The sequence below is a fragment of the Acomys russatus genome, chromosome 27, assembly GCF_903995435.1.
Source record: "Acomys russatus chromosome 27, mAcoRus1.1, whole genome shotgun sequence".
In the NCBI taxonomy this organism is placed as follows: domain Eukaryota; kingdom Metazoa; phylum Chordata; class Mammalia; order Rodentia; family Muridae; genus Acomys; species Acomys russatus.
Genome location: NC_067163.1, coordinates 30,297,154 through 30,310,932, shown reverse-complemented (window position 1 = coordinate 30,310,932; position 13,779 = coordinate 30,297,154). Strand labels below are relative to the sequence as shown.

The 13,779-nt window shown below is 40.5% G+C and overlaps 1 protein-coding gene and 1 non-coding gene across 3 annotated transcripts in view; both read left to right on the top strand.

Moving 5' to 3' along the window:
- The window catches only part of Mtus1 (microtubule associated scaffold protein 1), a 94,871-nt gene that overhangs the window by 24,888 nt on the left and 56,204 nt on the right, over positions 1 to 13,779 (top strand). For both annotated transcript variants that reach the window (XM_051169635.1, XM_051169634.1), the window contains exons 3-4: positions 10,411 to 10,542; positions 12,797 to 12,835. In XM_051169635.1, coding sequence (XP_051025592.1) covers positions 10,411 to 10,542; positions 12,797 to 12,835 — 171 coding nt within the window. The remainder of the gene's footprint in view (positions 1 to 10,410; positions 10,543 to 12,796; positions 12,836 to 13,779) is intronic.
- On the top strand, positions 9,647 to 9,753 carry LOC127210392 (U6 spliceosomal RNA). Its single transcript, XR_007833300.1, has one exon. It is a non-coding gene; the product is annotated as a U6 spliceosomal RNA (small nuclear RNA).

Here is a 13,779-nt window from a genome sequence, read left to right as displayed (position 1 = left end):
ACATTTCCAGTAGTAAAGTGGCTGTCTTCATAATAACCATATGAAAGTTATGAATGAAGGCATTGACTTAGTTTCTTTCTTTTGTGGAATAAGAAGGGTGGAGAACCAGCTACTGCTTGCAGATGGGCTGGAGTAAAACAGCTGCTGGAATCTACCTTGTCCAGCCAGCTTATCCTTTCTTGGTTTCTGGATCCACTTTTGGTGTCATATGTTTGAGTAAGGCCCCACTGACTACAGTGTTTATTACGTTTTATTCTAACTGTGCTCACCATCCATACCAGGAAATGTCTAAAACGCTAATGATGAGTGAAGGGAGATTTTTCTCACCCTTTCCCTTTTCTTTTCTAATACACTTCATTTGCTATATACCCCATGATAGTCTCAAATTACTGCAGTATGTTTTTCTACAATAGTTTCATTACGTAATTTAAACTTTATGTGATTTATTTTCTCTTTCATGCTCTTGAACTGGAAGAATTAATAGTGTGAAAATGTTTATTATAAAAGTGATCTACATGTTTATTACAATAGCCATCAAAATTCCAATGTCATGTTTGACAAGAATTAAACAGTCCTAATTCATAGGGAACAACAACAACAAAAAAAAAAGACCATGAATAGGCAAAACAATCTAAAGGAGTAAAGAATATGGGGTTTGACGTTTCACAATACTCAACATCAAACAGTACATTACTAGGATTGGTCTTAGCATTAAAAGAGCAACATGGGGTGGGTGGGGTGGGGCCTGGAGAGATAGCTCAGTTGGTAAAGGATTTGCCATGCAAGCCTGAGGACCTGTGTTCAATACCTAGCATTCTCGTAAAGAAGACAGGACGGGGAAGCAGAGACAGGTAATACCAGTGGGACTCCCTGACCAGCTAGACTAGCCTAATGGACAAAACTCCAGGACCCTGTTTCAAAAAAAAAAAAAAAAAAAAAAATCAAGGTCCTGAGGAATAACATCCACATTTGACCTCTAGTCTCCATGTGTGTGCATCCCTGTGTACAGACATGTATTCCTGCTCACCCGTTTCCACATGAACACACACGTATCTGGAAACCCGGTGTAGAGTCACATGTCTGCTGTCCAAATGCTCTGGAGTCTGAAGCAGGAATGCTTGAGCCCAGAAAGCTGGGCGACACCAAAGCTAAACTTTGGTGAATTAGATGGAATGGGCGGGCCGCATGGCGGTCGCAAGGGCTCCTTTGGACCCTTCCTGAGGAACATGGGCCAGGGAGGGTCAGGCGATGGTGACTGAACACGGGCGAGCGTGCCACTGGGCGGGCCGTGGGTTTGGCGTACACAGTGTAGGTCTTCAGAAGCACTCTGGGAAACGCCTTTCTGAGGAATCCTTGTGCCTTGACTACATCGTAGCTGGGGCCCACAACCCGGAGTGTTGTTTTCTGGAGGTGACTCTTCTCGGGATGTTTTTGGTGACAGGGCAGCAGAGAAAAAAAAAAAAAAAGAAAGAAAGAAAAAAAAAAAAAGAAAAAAAGCTTTGTATTCTAAAGGCATTCTTTTCCATTCCTCTGAAAACAAGTAAACACTGTTGGCATAAAAATAGAAAAAAAGATGGATGGCTATTTGGATGTGTAACGTGCTGGATCTGTTAGGAATTTTATTTAATTAATAGGCATAAGAGTCAAATTGCCTCATAGAATGGGCAATTAATTGATTGTCTCAGTATAGATGGTGAAAGAATGTATTTTTAAAAATCGGTCATTTACTTCTGGCATGGAAAGAAAATTGATTTCAGCAAATACCCATTGCAGCTCCCTTGCTTTGTAGAGTCCAAGGGCCAGAGTTGACTTAGGAATGCTTCTGCCCTCAGGGACCTTAGAGACTCGTTCAGATTATACCCATGAGGCAAGTATGAGGCACAAGCATTAGCCGTAACAGCGGGGGCTGACCTAGCAGGAGTGGCTTGTGTCTCAACAGTGCAGCTCAGATTTAATAGGGGAAAAAGGTACTGGGCATTGAACTCGGGGCCTCACACACTGTAGGCAAGTGTTCTGTCGCTGGGACAAGCCAGTGAACATAGCATTCTGGCATCATCACCTCATATGCCATTGGTAAAATATGATGTCATTATTTTCATCAGTGGTCTTTGCAACTACCGTCATGGACAGCACAGAGAGTCTTAGTGCCAGGCTATGTGGAGAGAACACGATTCCAGGGTTTTGAAGATGGTATGACGAAAGGAAGATGCAGATGTGTTTAGCATGAATAAGACAGAGAGTGTCCAGGTTGAAACAATAAGGAATTCAGCATGGAGCTGGGATTCAGAAGGAGGGGGCGAGCTTGGGAATTTGAGGTTCATTCTCCTGTCTGTCCTTGGGTAGAGAAAAAAGTGCACCAGACAGACTCCTCAAGAGAATGAGCGTGTTTGAAGAGTTCTGACCAAAGAATTAAGTTTGGAGCCGGGCGTGGTGGCCCACGGCTGTAACCCCAGCACTCTGGGAGGCTGAGGCAGGGGGATCTCTATGAGTTCGAGGCCAGCCTAGTCTACAAAGTGAGTCCAGGACAGCCAAGCGTACACAGAGAAACCCTATCTAGAAAAACAAAAAACAAAATAAATTAATAATACTAACAGAGTTTGGGAAGCACACCTTTAGGCAGTGTGAGTATCTCAGTGTTCCTAAGGCATCAGAGGCGTAGGAAGCATATACATATGGTGGATAGCTGGAAGCCGTTTCCAGCAACCCACTGTTAGAAATCTGAGTGAAGCATTCCTCACATCAATTTTGGCAAAAAAAAAAAAAAAAAAAAAAAAAGAAAAAAGAAAAAAGAAAAAAGAAAAAAGAAAGAAAAGAAAAAGAAAAAGCAAGCACAGCGCCACCTGCTGTTAAGTTTTAAACACTTTTATTTAATGAAAAATATCTCCAACTGCATTTGTTTTTTTTTGATTGCTTTTAGATTTTCATTTATTTCCTTTTAAAATATGGCTACCTCCTGTGCATGGAACAGTTTGGTTATTTTAATATTAAAGGGAGAGATATCATCAGTTTGTTTCTGCTTTGATCATGGTTTTACCAAAAGCTTCCTTCCCAAATGATTCTCCTGATGGGTCCTTCACTTCAGAGAAGATGTGTGATTTAATTACTTCAGGTTCAAGAGTTTAGAGCCACACTTCTCATAGCCTAGTTGCTTCGTGTTCTCTGCTCTTCTGCTTCTGAATTATTAAAAACAGATAAGTGTGTATGAAGCACACTTTCATCTTTCCTCTAAGCATCACAGTGTGGAGCATTAATTTTGCATTCTGATTCTGGTCAGCATAGAAATTTGAGTGTATGAGCTTAAAGTACCACTTTTCACAATGGCAGCAGCAGAAACTCGTTTTGTTTTTTTAAATCCCAAGGAAAGCCTCTGTGCTTGAAAGCTGCACAACCTTCTTGGGTGAATCCTAGATCACTTCCTATAACTAAAGCATCTTTGATGTACAAGGCAGGAAGTGCCCAGTCAGTGGCCAGCCCCTACAGCGATCGGGGTGCCTACAGCAGTAACTAAGTCAGACCGATGCCATACTTTGTGGGATGCTGAGACAGTAGTCACAGACAAAGCCAATGGTCTGCAAGTAATTCATCGTGTTCCTACATTTTAGTGGGATTTTTGCACATTGTTTCTTTGTTATTGGTCAGAAAGTCTGACAAGGAAACAAGTTCTTTGGAATAGACTTCTTTGGATGAAGGTCCAGGGGACACTGGGATGGTTATGTGTTGATGGCACATTTGTGGGGCTGTTTGCAAAAGGATAGTAGCTGGGGCTCCAGCTGGAGATCAGAAAATCACCATTGTAGTTTGGTTTGGTTTGTGAAGGAGTGTCTTACAGAACTGTATTGTCATCTTTTTAGATATCATATGCCGTGTAATACAGTTTATACAGCTTAAGGCTTAGTTGTAAGTAATTTAAACTCAGAATACTCTGAAAGTTTTTGTAAATTTCATTTTCTTCATGCCATGTGGACAAAACAAAAACAAAACAAAACAAAACAAAAAAACAAAGACACTTTTTTTTCCCTCAAATGTTTTCTTCAAGGTTGCCAAATACAAAGACAAAATACTATGAATATAACATTTTATAATTCTGGATTGTTTTGTGGTTCTTCTTGCTGTATATAGTTTATTGTATATAGGTGTAATAATATAAATGTATATGTAAAAGTTTTAAAAAAGATTTCTCCCTTTTATTTAAAAGATGTATCCAGAAACATGTTTTTTCTGTGTTTTCTTTTCCCCTTAAATTTCCTCACAAAATCCATGAATTAGTTAAGACAAACAATTTTGGAGGGCCTGCTGTGCCCAGGATCATACCAGGTTCAGTGAGGAATGCAGGGGACAGAGAAATGTCCTCGTTAATAAGAAGCAGATGGCACAGAGTTGGAGCTGTGAGCTTTTTGCTTTAATGACAGTTCCATGTCTTTATTTATTTATTTATTTATTTGTTTATTTATTTATTTATTTATTTATTTATTTTTGGTGTGGGAAATGGAGCCTAAGTCCTTGAACTCTTTGGTGTAGAACAGCACAGGGCTCCCATAGACTATTCACTATTTCACTCCCTCCACCCCAATACCTTCTCCATTGGTCCTTTAGGCGATATAACTGAGGCTCAGAGACTTCATTACAGGTTCAAAGTTACACAGCAAGTATGTGACAGAATGAGTTATGGGCAGGAGGCGTAAAATGACAAGAGGACACATTTCAACCAGGTTGCTTAATGCAGCAGCTGGTCTCATATAGGCACACACATAAGCTGCACAGGGGCACTTCACAGATACTATAATACACTTAAAATTAAACAGGGTTATTATCTGCCTATTGTTTGAAATTTAAAGTGATGGGGGGAACCTCCCACTGAAGCTTTGCACAGAACAGATAATTCTCTGTGAGTTTGAAAAGGTGATTCACGACGGTATTATCCTAAAGTAGTCTCCCATCTAGACTTCTTTGTCCTATTGTGTAAATGTTAAAAACGAACTACCCAGACAGAAATCACTAACAAATATCCGAAAGCCATAATGATGGGATTTGTGACACTTGGAACAGACACATTCCATAATATCATGCCCAGTGGTTTTTTTTTTTTTTTTTAAATCGGACAGCCATATTGATTTGGCCACTGACTGAGGAGCATGCCTGACCCTCCCAAGGAGGTTGCGAAATGCTTTTGTCCTTCCTTTTTGTCTGTTAACAAAAGAGTTCACCCTGCGCCCACAGAGCCTGTCTAGTGGCCGCGTGTCCCCCTTACAGATTAAGCATTCAACCAGTGAGTCTCTTTCTTGGTCTGATTTGCTAGCTGGTTTAATCTGTTCGGTGTAGCGCCTTGCGGCTTAAGGCTCTCCCCCTCCCCACTCTAATTGACTGAGAGCTAGCATGAGGGATGCGAGCGGTGAACATGGCTGCAGTTTTTCCTGCCTGAGCTTGCTTTGATCCTTTTTAAATGACTATACCCGGAGGATTTCGCAGTTGTACAGAAACTGATATTTCTTCAAAGATCTTTATCAATTCTACACTCACACCCCCGGCTGGCTCAGAAAGGCAGTATGATGCTACCTTATTGGCACTGCTGGTCGTGGGATCCTACAGTCTTTGTATAATTCCTTTGTTAGCCACGCTTACTAGGAAAAAAAGTAGGTCGACGGTTTCTCGTTTGATTCTTTGCTTTGTAAGCATGCTCAAATTTTTTTCTAGGACCCCTTGGTTATTAGCTTTGTTACTTGTAATTTATGTTGACTGTAGCGTTTGTTGGTCGTATTTATGTATGTATGTTTAAGATGTGAATGGATCCGTGGAGGAACCAATTTTGTTGTGTGTTTTCTGTGTTTGGGGGCTTAAACATATTATAGTCCAGCTTGTATATGTTCTTGGTATGATGTTGTCCTATTAGCAAAGACTATTTGATTTAATTTCTGATTAAATAGTGAAGTTTTGTCTATGTGACTGGCAGTTGTGCAAATATAGAAAAATGTTTCTAGATTTTTGGTTGCCTTCGAATATAATTACTGTATGACTCATATATAAGTATTAAATGTGTATTTTTAAAACTACCTTAAAATATGAAAAAAAAAAGCATTTTGAGCAAAATCACCTTGCTGGTGGTATAGAAGGGCCGTGCTAGGAAATAATTTTTAGCTGTATATTATGACTCCAGTCAGCTTCAGCATTAGAGCCTCTCAGAAGGGTGATTGATGCTGGCTTCCTTTGCCTGTTTTTTTTTTTTTTTTTCTTTGTGATACTGTATTGTTGGTGGCATTAGTTAAGAACTTCACAGATAGCATAGTGCTGTTGGAAACTGGCATTTGGTCCTTGGTATGTGGTGATCCTTAGGAACGCTGAGTTATGAGTTGGTTGAACGAAGATGTACAAGGCAAATTTTCATATCTGAGGGTTTAGCAGGCTTTTTTAAAGAGTGCATAGAAAAAATTAAAGTTAAGATAACTTCCTTTGGTATTAGTGTAAAGATTGCACAGTAGTTTTCTATACCAAATGAGACAGATTGTTGTGCAATTTGGAAGTAGGTCTTGAGAAAGTAGTTTTGCCACGTCGCAGGACTCTGAGGACTAGAGATTTCCTTCCTCTTTCCCTTTGGCCCCAAAAGCATTTTTATTTTTGAGAGACAGATGGTGTGGGGCAGTGGCAGAGATGCAAACCAAAGCTATTTGCACTCTATCAGCAATAGGAGGTCAGAAGGACTAAATAAAGAAGTGGGCTGTACGCTCTCTCACACTGGTGGCAGCCTGGCTGATAGGAAGTGATCTATAAGGAAGGGCACTACTCACCTAGGGCTGGATATAGTTTGTGTTACCTCGCAACAAGTTGGACAGTCATCCTCTTAGCACCAGTCTTTGAATCTGATGAACTGGAAGGAGACCTGGACCATCCTCCCAGCTGCATGCCTCTGAGTCCTTTTCTTCAATGCAGTACTACAAGGCCTCACCGTTTGGAAGGAAGGCACTTTGATTTGCCCATCTGACTAAGCAGGCGGAAGGATGAATCTTCCTGACCCCCAGTTTTGTTTTTCTTGTGGCAAGAATGGCTAGTGAGTATGGTCATAGTTGTCAACGCCAGGTGGTTGATAAGAACCAATAGTGTTGATCCTTTCTCAGGCTGCTTCCAGATTCAGAGGAAAAGGTGTGTGTTTGACTAGTGATGTCTGACACAGGCAAGGGATAGAGAGAGGTGGGCAGTGCATGGTGCTGACTCCATGTTACAAGACATGCCTGTCTGCACACCCTTCTTAATGGACTAATTCATGAGGAAATATGCAGACAGCTATTAATCTTGCTTGTTCCCCTTTTTAGTATCTGTCTACAGTGTGTATGAGACATTCTTATAATTACAAAGTTGGATGATTTTTGCTTTTAAACTTTAGTTTAGACCTCAGTGAGGTTTTGATTTTAAGCCAGGTAGGCAGATGATCTGGCACAGTGCTGAGTATAAAGCTGATGCACAAAGGATTCCAGAAATGAGCAGTGTTGTCTCTCTGCAGATACATGTAGTTTAATAAAAACAAAAACACATTTCAACTAGATGCCAGAATGTAATAAGAGATGCTCGTTCGGAAGTCAATGTTGGGACCAATAAGGAGCTCTCGGCGAGCAGAGAGATTGCTTCCCCTGTTTAGCTCTTCTGAATCAACCAACTGTAATTTTTTTCCCCCTTAGGTTTTGTTGTCTCTGCTTCTTATTCTACTTTGAACACACCCTGGGCTGAGGACATGAAAATAAAGATCATAGAAAAATATGTTATTCTGGCATAGTCAGACAGTTACAACAGAAGAGGACAGTATAATTGAACAGCTCTAGATGAGAAAACAGGGAAGGATAGCAGGATGCTGGGCCAGCCACCATGCTAGGAACCGAGGAGAAGGGAGGAGAAAAACACTTCAAGGGCTTTCTTGCCTCACAGTAGTATTTAGCCATCAAGTTGGAGTCTATTGAAGAGCAATCAATGTGCCAGCCAGGAGTAAAGCGGCTGGAAAATTGAGAGGGCACTTAAGTGTTAGGCTGTAAAAGTATGTTCAGCTGATCACATCTGGAAAGTTGGCTGCTCACACAGTGGATAATCATAGAGGATGAATATTTAATACATATTTCATATAAATATGTAAGAATGTATAGGAATGTAAATTGTAAGACTGAAACCTCTAGAGAGATCTCTAGTCTATTCCCGGAGTCCCCACTAAGAGACAGAGTCCATTGTCGATGCAAATGCATAGGAATAGGAATTTATTGAGCCATCGCAATGGGGTCTGTCCAGATCTTTCAAGCTGCAGACCCGGAGAAACAGAGGCACAGGCCTTTTATAGGTTTTAGACAAAGAAATGAGTTTTACAGTATGTGATTGGTTGGCATTTGGGCAGAAAAGCTGCAAGCAGGGAGTTATAAGTCTTGGTGTTTCATAGTTGAATAATGGGTGGAGGGGCAAATTAACCTATGGGAAAGATTGGTTGACGCAGTCACAGGGGGCGTTTAAGAACTTTTTTAGTTGGGGAGGGGTAGTGGAAATTTTAAACACAGCTGGTTGTCCTTGAGTCCAGCTGCACCCTGAGCACAGACTGAGACCTTGAGTCAAGTTGGACTCTTCAAGGTTTTTATCTGTCCCTGCCACACATACACACAGTGATCTGATATCTGTCTGTCCTTGGTTCAAGCTGGACCTCCTAGAAATGTACATGCTTTGGCCTTAATGGGAGTCTTTAAGGGAGGACTGGGTAGGCCGACTTTTACATTTTCCCAGACTTTGGCCTTAATGGGGCTGGTCCCTTCAAAATATGTATATTTGTATCTGAGACCATTGTATTTTATCCTTGAGATAAGGATTTTGACTCTGTTGTGTTCCAAAGCTGGCTGATCTGGTGCTAGAACTCTTGTCGTAATGAGCCTTCAAGAGTAGCACCAAGGTATTTTCATCTAGGACAGTGTCTACTGTTTTGTAAGGTCAGTAGCCAGGGATCTCGGACCTCAGGAGAAACGTGTCCTTTGCTTCAGTGAGACTTTTTTTTTTTTTTTTTACTAAGTTCTTTGTAAGCAAGAGTCCTTTGTGACTAAAGCCCAGAAAATCAAAGTGCACATGCAGAGTCGTGTACAATCTTTATATACTGTTCATAGATTGAACTGAATTTCATCGTTCAAAATTAGGACAAGTGACCTAACTTGCTGCTGAGTGAATGAAAAGTTGCCCGAAGAAAAGCAAGTCTGAAATCCAACCGTTAATAACAAAAAGAACTTCTTTAGTTAGACTCAAGTCAGTTAAGCACCTGCTGAAATTGGGTGTCCACTGTGGGCGCTGTTGCCTCACATGTGTGCTTTAGAATGTTATGTCGAATGTTAGACCACCATGTCCACTAGTGTCCTGCCAAGTTTGGAAAGCACCACCCCCTAGGTTCTGGGCAAGGTGAGAAATGGAAATCAGGACAGAAACTATGCAGAAGCTTGCCAGTGGGAGGGGAGGGACTGTGTTGACCTAATATTAGGAGTGTTCTCTAAGCATAAGCAGGGTTACCAGATGGCTCAGTGTACAGACACTGGGGGGTTGGGGTTATTTAGCCCAGTGAAAAACTTCCTGATTTTCAAGAGCAAGAGAAATGTTATCACCCTTCGCTAGAGTATGAAAAAAGGGGTCAAAGTTAGTAATAAAGTAATTTACACTCTTGATGCACAGTGCATACACTAAAATTGAAGGGATACAGAGATGCTAACATGCCTCCTGAACCAGGGTGACACATAAATTTATGTGGAGCATTCTATACTAGAAAGAAATTATTATTACTTATGTATTGAATGATATAATAAAACTTGGTGCCAAGAATTACGTGTGGACAGTAACTTAGAGAAAATAAAAGATCAGGTTTCTTAGTGCAGAGGAAATTTTGTATTTTCATATGGATGGTCTTCGTTACTTATGGGAGAATCTTTTTATATTTTTTTCACTTTGAGGCTGAGCACCTTTGTAATAGGGTGGATGCTGACAATCTAGCCTCCCAAGGCAGCATCTGTGGAGAACAGATCTTATCCTTGAAGCCCCTGAGGATTTTCTCTGCTATCTTTATTCTATTTTTACTTCATTAACATCAGCTGTTTAGTCTGTGTTGTCTTTATTGAGAGAGATGCTTTCCTGTATATGTGCTGGGCATGTTTGTTACACAGCATGGATAGCTATTTCATCTTCTACCTTCTATCTGGGACAGAAGCTGGAAATATGCGTAAACTTGGACTATGCCAGGAAACAAAATATATATATTTGCATTGTTGCAACAGCATTTTTTTTGTATGCTTGAGGCCAGAAACTGCCTCTGTATTCTTGACACTCAATAATTCTTGTCATATTGTAGTCTCCTTGGAACAAATAACTGGGGACTGCTATCGTATTTATGCATTAAATAAGATGTGCTTTTTTATTTTGTTATAGCTGGTAATGCTGCCATCATCAAGTATGAAGAGAAGCCTCCCAAACAAACATTTCAGAATGGGTCAGGATCCTTATATCTGAAGCCTTTGGTGCCCAGGGCTCACGCACACTTGCTCAAAACTTCTCCAAAAGGTATTGCCTTCACTGTGGTGAGAAGGAAATGAGACTTTAAACTACTTGGCTTTTAGAAAGTTAAGTTTTGACAAGTAGCTTTATGGTGCTTTTAACAATTTTATGTTTAAATGCCAGTTGGGTAAGAAGATGGAATGAAGTTCAACATTGAGATGCCCTTGTTCCAAGAATCTGTGAATTCTATAGATAGAGCTCAGACAGAGTAGTCAGGTGGTAGAGGCTAGAGAGGTGGCTCAGTGGTTAAGAACACAGACAGGTCTTGCAGAGGGTGCCGGCTCAACTCCCAACACCCATATAGTGGCCAGTAACCATCTATAACTCCAGCTCCAGGGGATCTGATGCTTTCTCCTGGGCTGCACGGGCACTGCACACACATGCACACAGACATGCCTGAGGCAAAATGCCCATCACATAAAGTAAGAAATGAGCAGGCAGAACAGGCATGTCCGGGAAGCTAACATTATAGAACTGTAATTTGGTTGTTCCAGGTTGGCCCTCTAGAAGAGAGATAGGAACAAGGGGCATGGCTTATTTCCCCTCTTGCCTTGTTCAAGACCGTGGCCTGCCTCATCTTTTCGCCCAGCACTTTGTGTCTGATCCCTCTGTGTCGTTCACTTTGCAATTGCGGTGGCCACTAAGAGACCAGGCAGCGTTTCCATGCAGCCTTGTCACAGCGGAGAGCTCTGCTCATAGACCCTTGTAAGCTTGCTTATCTGGAAGAATGATTGAGACCCTTATTTGTATCAGGAAATTGGAAAGACAGCCAGCACAGCATTCTCTCTCCATTTTCTCCTCTGCACATAAATGTGGATTTTATGAGCACAGTGGTTTCATGTTTGTATGTATGCTGGCATATATGTGAAAGGTCTTGTGATAACTTGAGGTTGCTGACCTAGTCTACATTTAGCAATGCTCTTTTTGTTTCTACCGGGTTGAAGGAAAAACAAAACAAAACAAAATTATGTGAGGGGTGGGGGGGTACGGTGGGTGGTGGTGGTGGTGGAGGAAGTCCTATTGGAGGTAGATTATTTATTTAGTTTCTTATTTGTTCTGAGACATCTGATGCCCCATGCTAGGATGGCATTAGTATCTGAAACTGATTTTGATCATGATTTTTTTCGGGGGGAGGGGCTTGAGACAGGGTTTCTCTGTGTAGCCTTGGCTGTCCTAGACTCACCTTGTAGACCAGGCTGGTCTTAAACTCACAGCGATCCTTGTACCTCTGCCTCTCAATGCTGGGATTAAAGGCGTGCACCACCACGCCCGGCTTCATCATGATTTTTAAAGCCCTAAACTACCCCCAGCAATAACTAAAAATAAATCTCGTGCATGGAGCTTTGATCATGAGGTAACTTTTAGAGGACAATTAGAGACCCCACCAATAACTGCAAAGCAGGGCATGACAGTGGTCTAAAAGCCCTACCGCTGAACCTGCTAGTGTCTTGTAGAGGTTTTATTTGAGAGGGAGTCAATGTTTTCCATTTGTGATGGCCACATACTTTTAAGAGATTATCTTCTTTTTAAAATTCCAGAAATGGCCTGTGGCATTCTAACCATTCGTCTACAGATGGTTATTTACTTGATGACTGTCTGATTTCAGTACAGGCGCTTACAGCTCTCCAAGCATCTACCAGTTTGGTTCCTGGCTGCATTTTATATTGTGTCTGTCTGGAGAAAAAGCTCCAGTGTATTTTTTTTTCTTTTTCTTCACAGCTGAATAGATGTCAGCCCCTTGGGAAGGCACACACCAGCAACCTTCTTTCACAATGTGTAGCCTGTTTCCTGTGAGCAGTAGAAGAGGGAAACTATGAGTTCAGTACTGCTAAAAAACGCACCTCCTGGCCAGTGTGTAGTGCAGTGGTGAAGATCGTTCCTGTTCTGTGGGACCTGGGATTTAGACACTAGTATAAATAATAAATAAATTAACTAAAATTTAAATGAACTTTAATTGTCCTTGTCTAGAAGATATGCCATGCTTTGTCCTTTTAAAATTGATACTTTGTTCTTGATGATTAGTTCATATATCACTCTTATTATAAAAGATAATTACAAAATTATCTATATTTGAAAAAGTATACTGATAAAGTTGTTTTTTTTCCCTTGGGATTTTTTTTCCAGTGGATAGCTGGAACCAAACATTTAGAGGTTAATGGAGGGCTTTTAGAAAATGAAATTACGCTTATTTACAAAATGGCTTGAGTTTTGCATAGTATTTCCAATAATGTGTGTGTTCTATGTTTCTTTCATATTCTAGGTCCTTCAAGAAAGAGTCTATTTTCAGCTTTTAATTCAGGTAAGTGACCACTTTAAACATGAATAGACTAAAGATCTTTCCATTTGAAAAGTAACAGCTGAACATACTGAAATTTATAATGGCATTCACTGGCATGCTTGTAAGTCAAAAGTCCGGCTTTAAAGTGTAAATCACTGCTCTGACATAGTTATTTGGGGAGCATGTTTGACAAGCCATATAACACAGAGTAGGACATTTTATTATATAGATAAATTTAGCTTAAAACTATCTTAATATGGTTCATATGAACTAAAAATGATACTTCTAATGTAAATATTATTTTAAATTGGATCATCTCTAATCATAAAGTTGTCTTAAGATACAGTTTTTAACACCTTATATTAGCTCAGCAGCTTACTATTTTCCTGGCTTCTCTGCTATACACATTTTTGACTGGACATAAATTTCTAAGGCTGACTATAGCTTTAGCCCATTTAACTACATTGAGAATCTTATAGTTCCTTTTGAGGAACTGTATAGATTTTATAAAAATGTATTCATCAAAATTCCTATGTATGACATGCATGCAGGCTATATGCAGTCAGCTGTGTGATGCCTATGTGCACCTATTTTATATTACAGCGATGGTATAATGGCTTCTAAGCCCATTGCACATCAGAGCAGAAGGCCAGAAGATGGAAAGGCCATGTTGTATCCTATAAACTAGCTGTTATCCCAGGCTGTCATGTTGTCAGTGTGGAATACAACTGTGAGCCACGTGTTTCCCCCAGTTGTGAGCATGGTGGTCAGTTATTTTCACAATTCCAGGCTGACCTGAAATTAGCTTGAGCCTAATGAGGAAACATCACTTTTGAAGTGAAAATACTTGTAAATCCTGAAATCCTGTTTCGTTAGGTACCGCATAGTGCTCAGTTTTGATGAGTCACCTGGTCTAAGTATAGTAACAATTAACCTCTTGGATATTTGGAGTGGCTCTATATCAC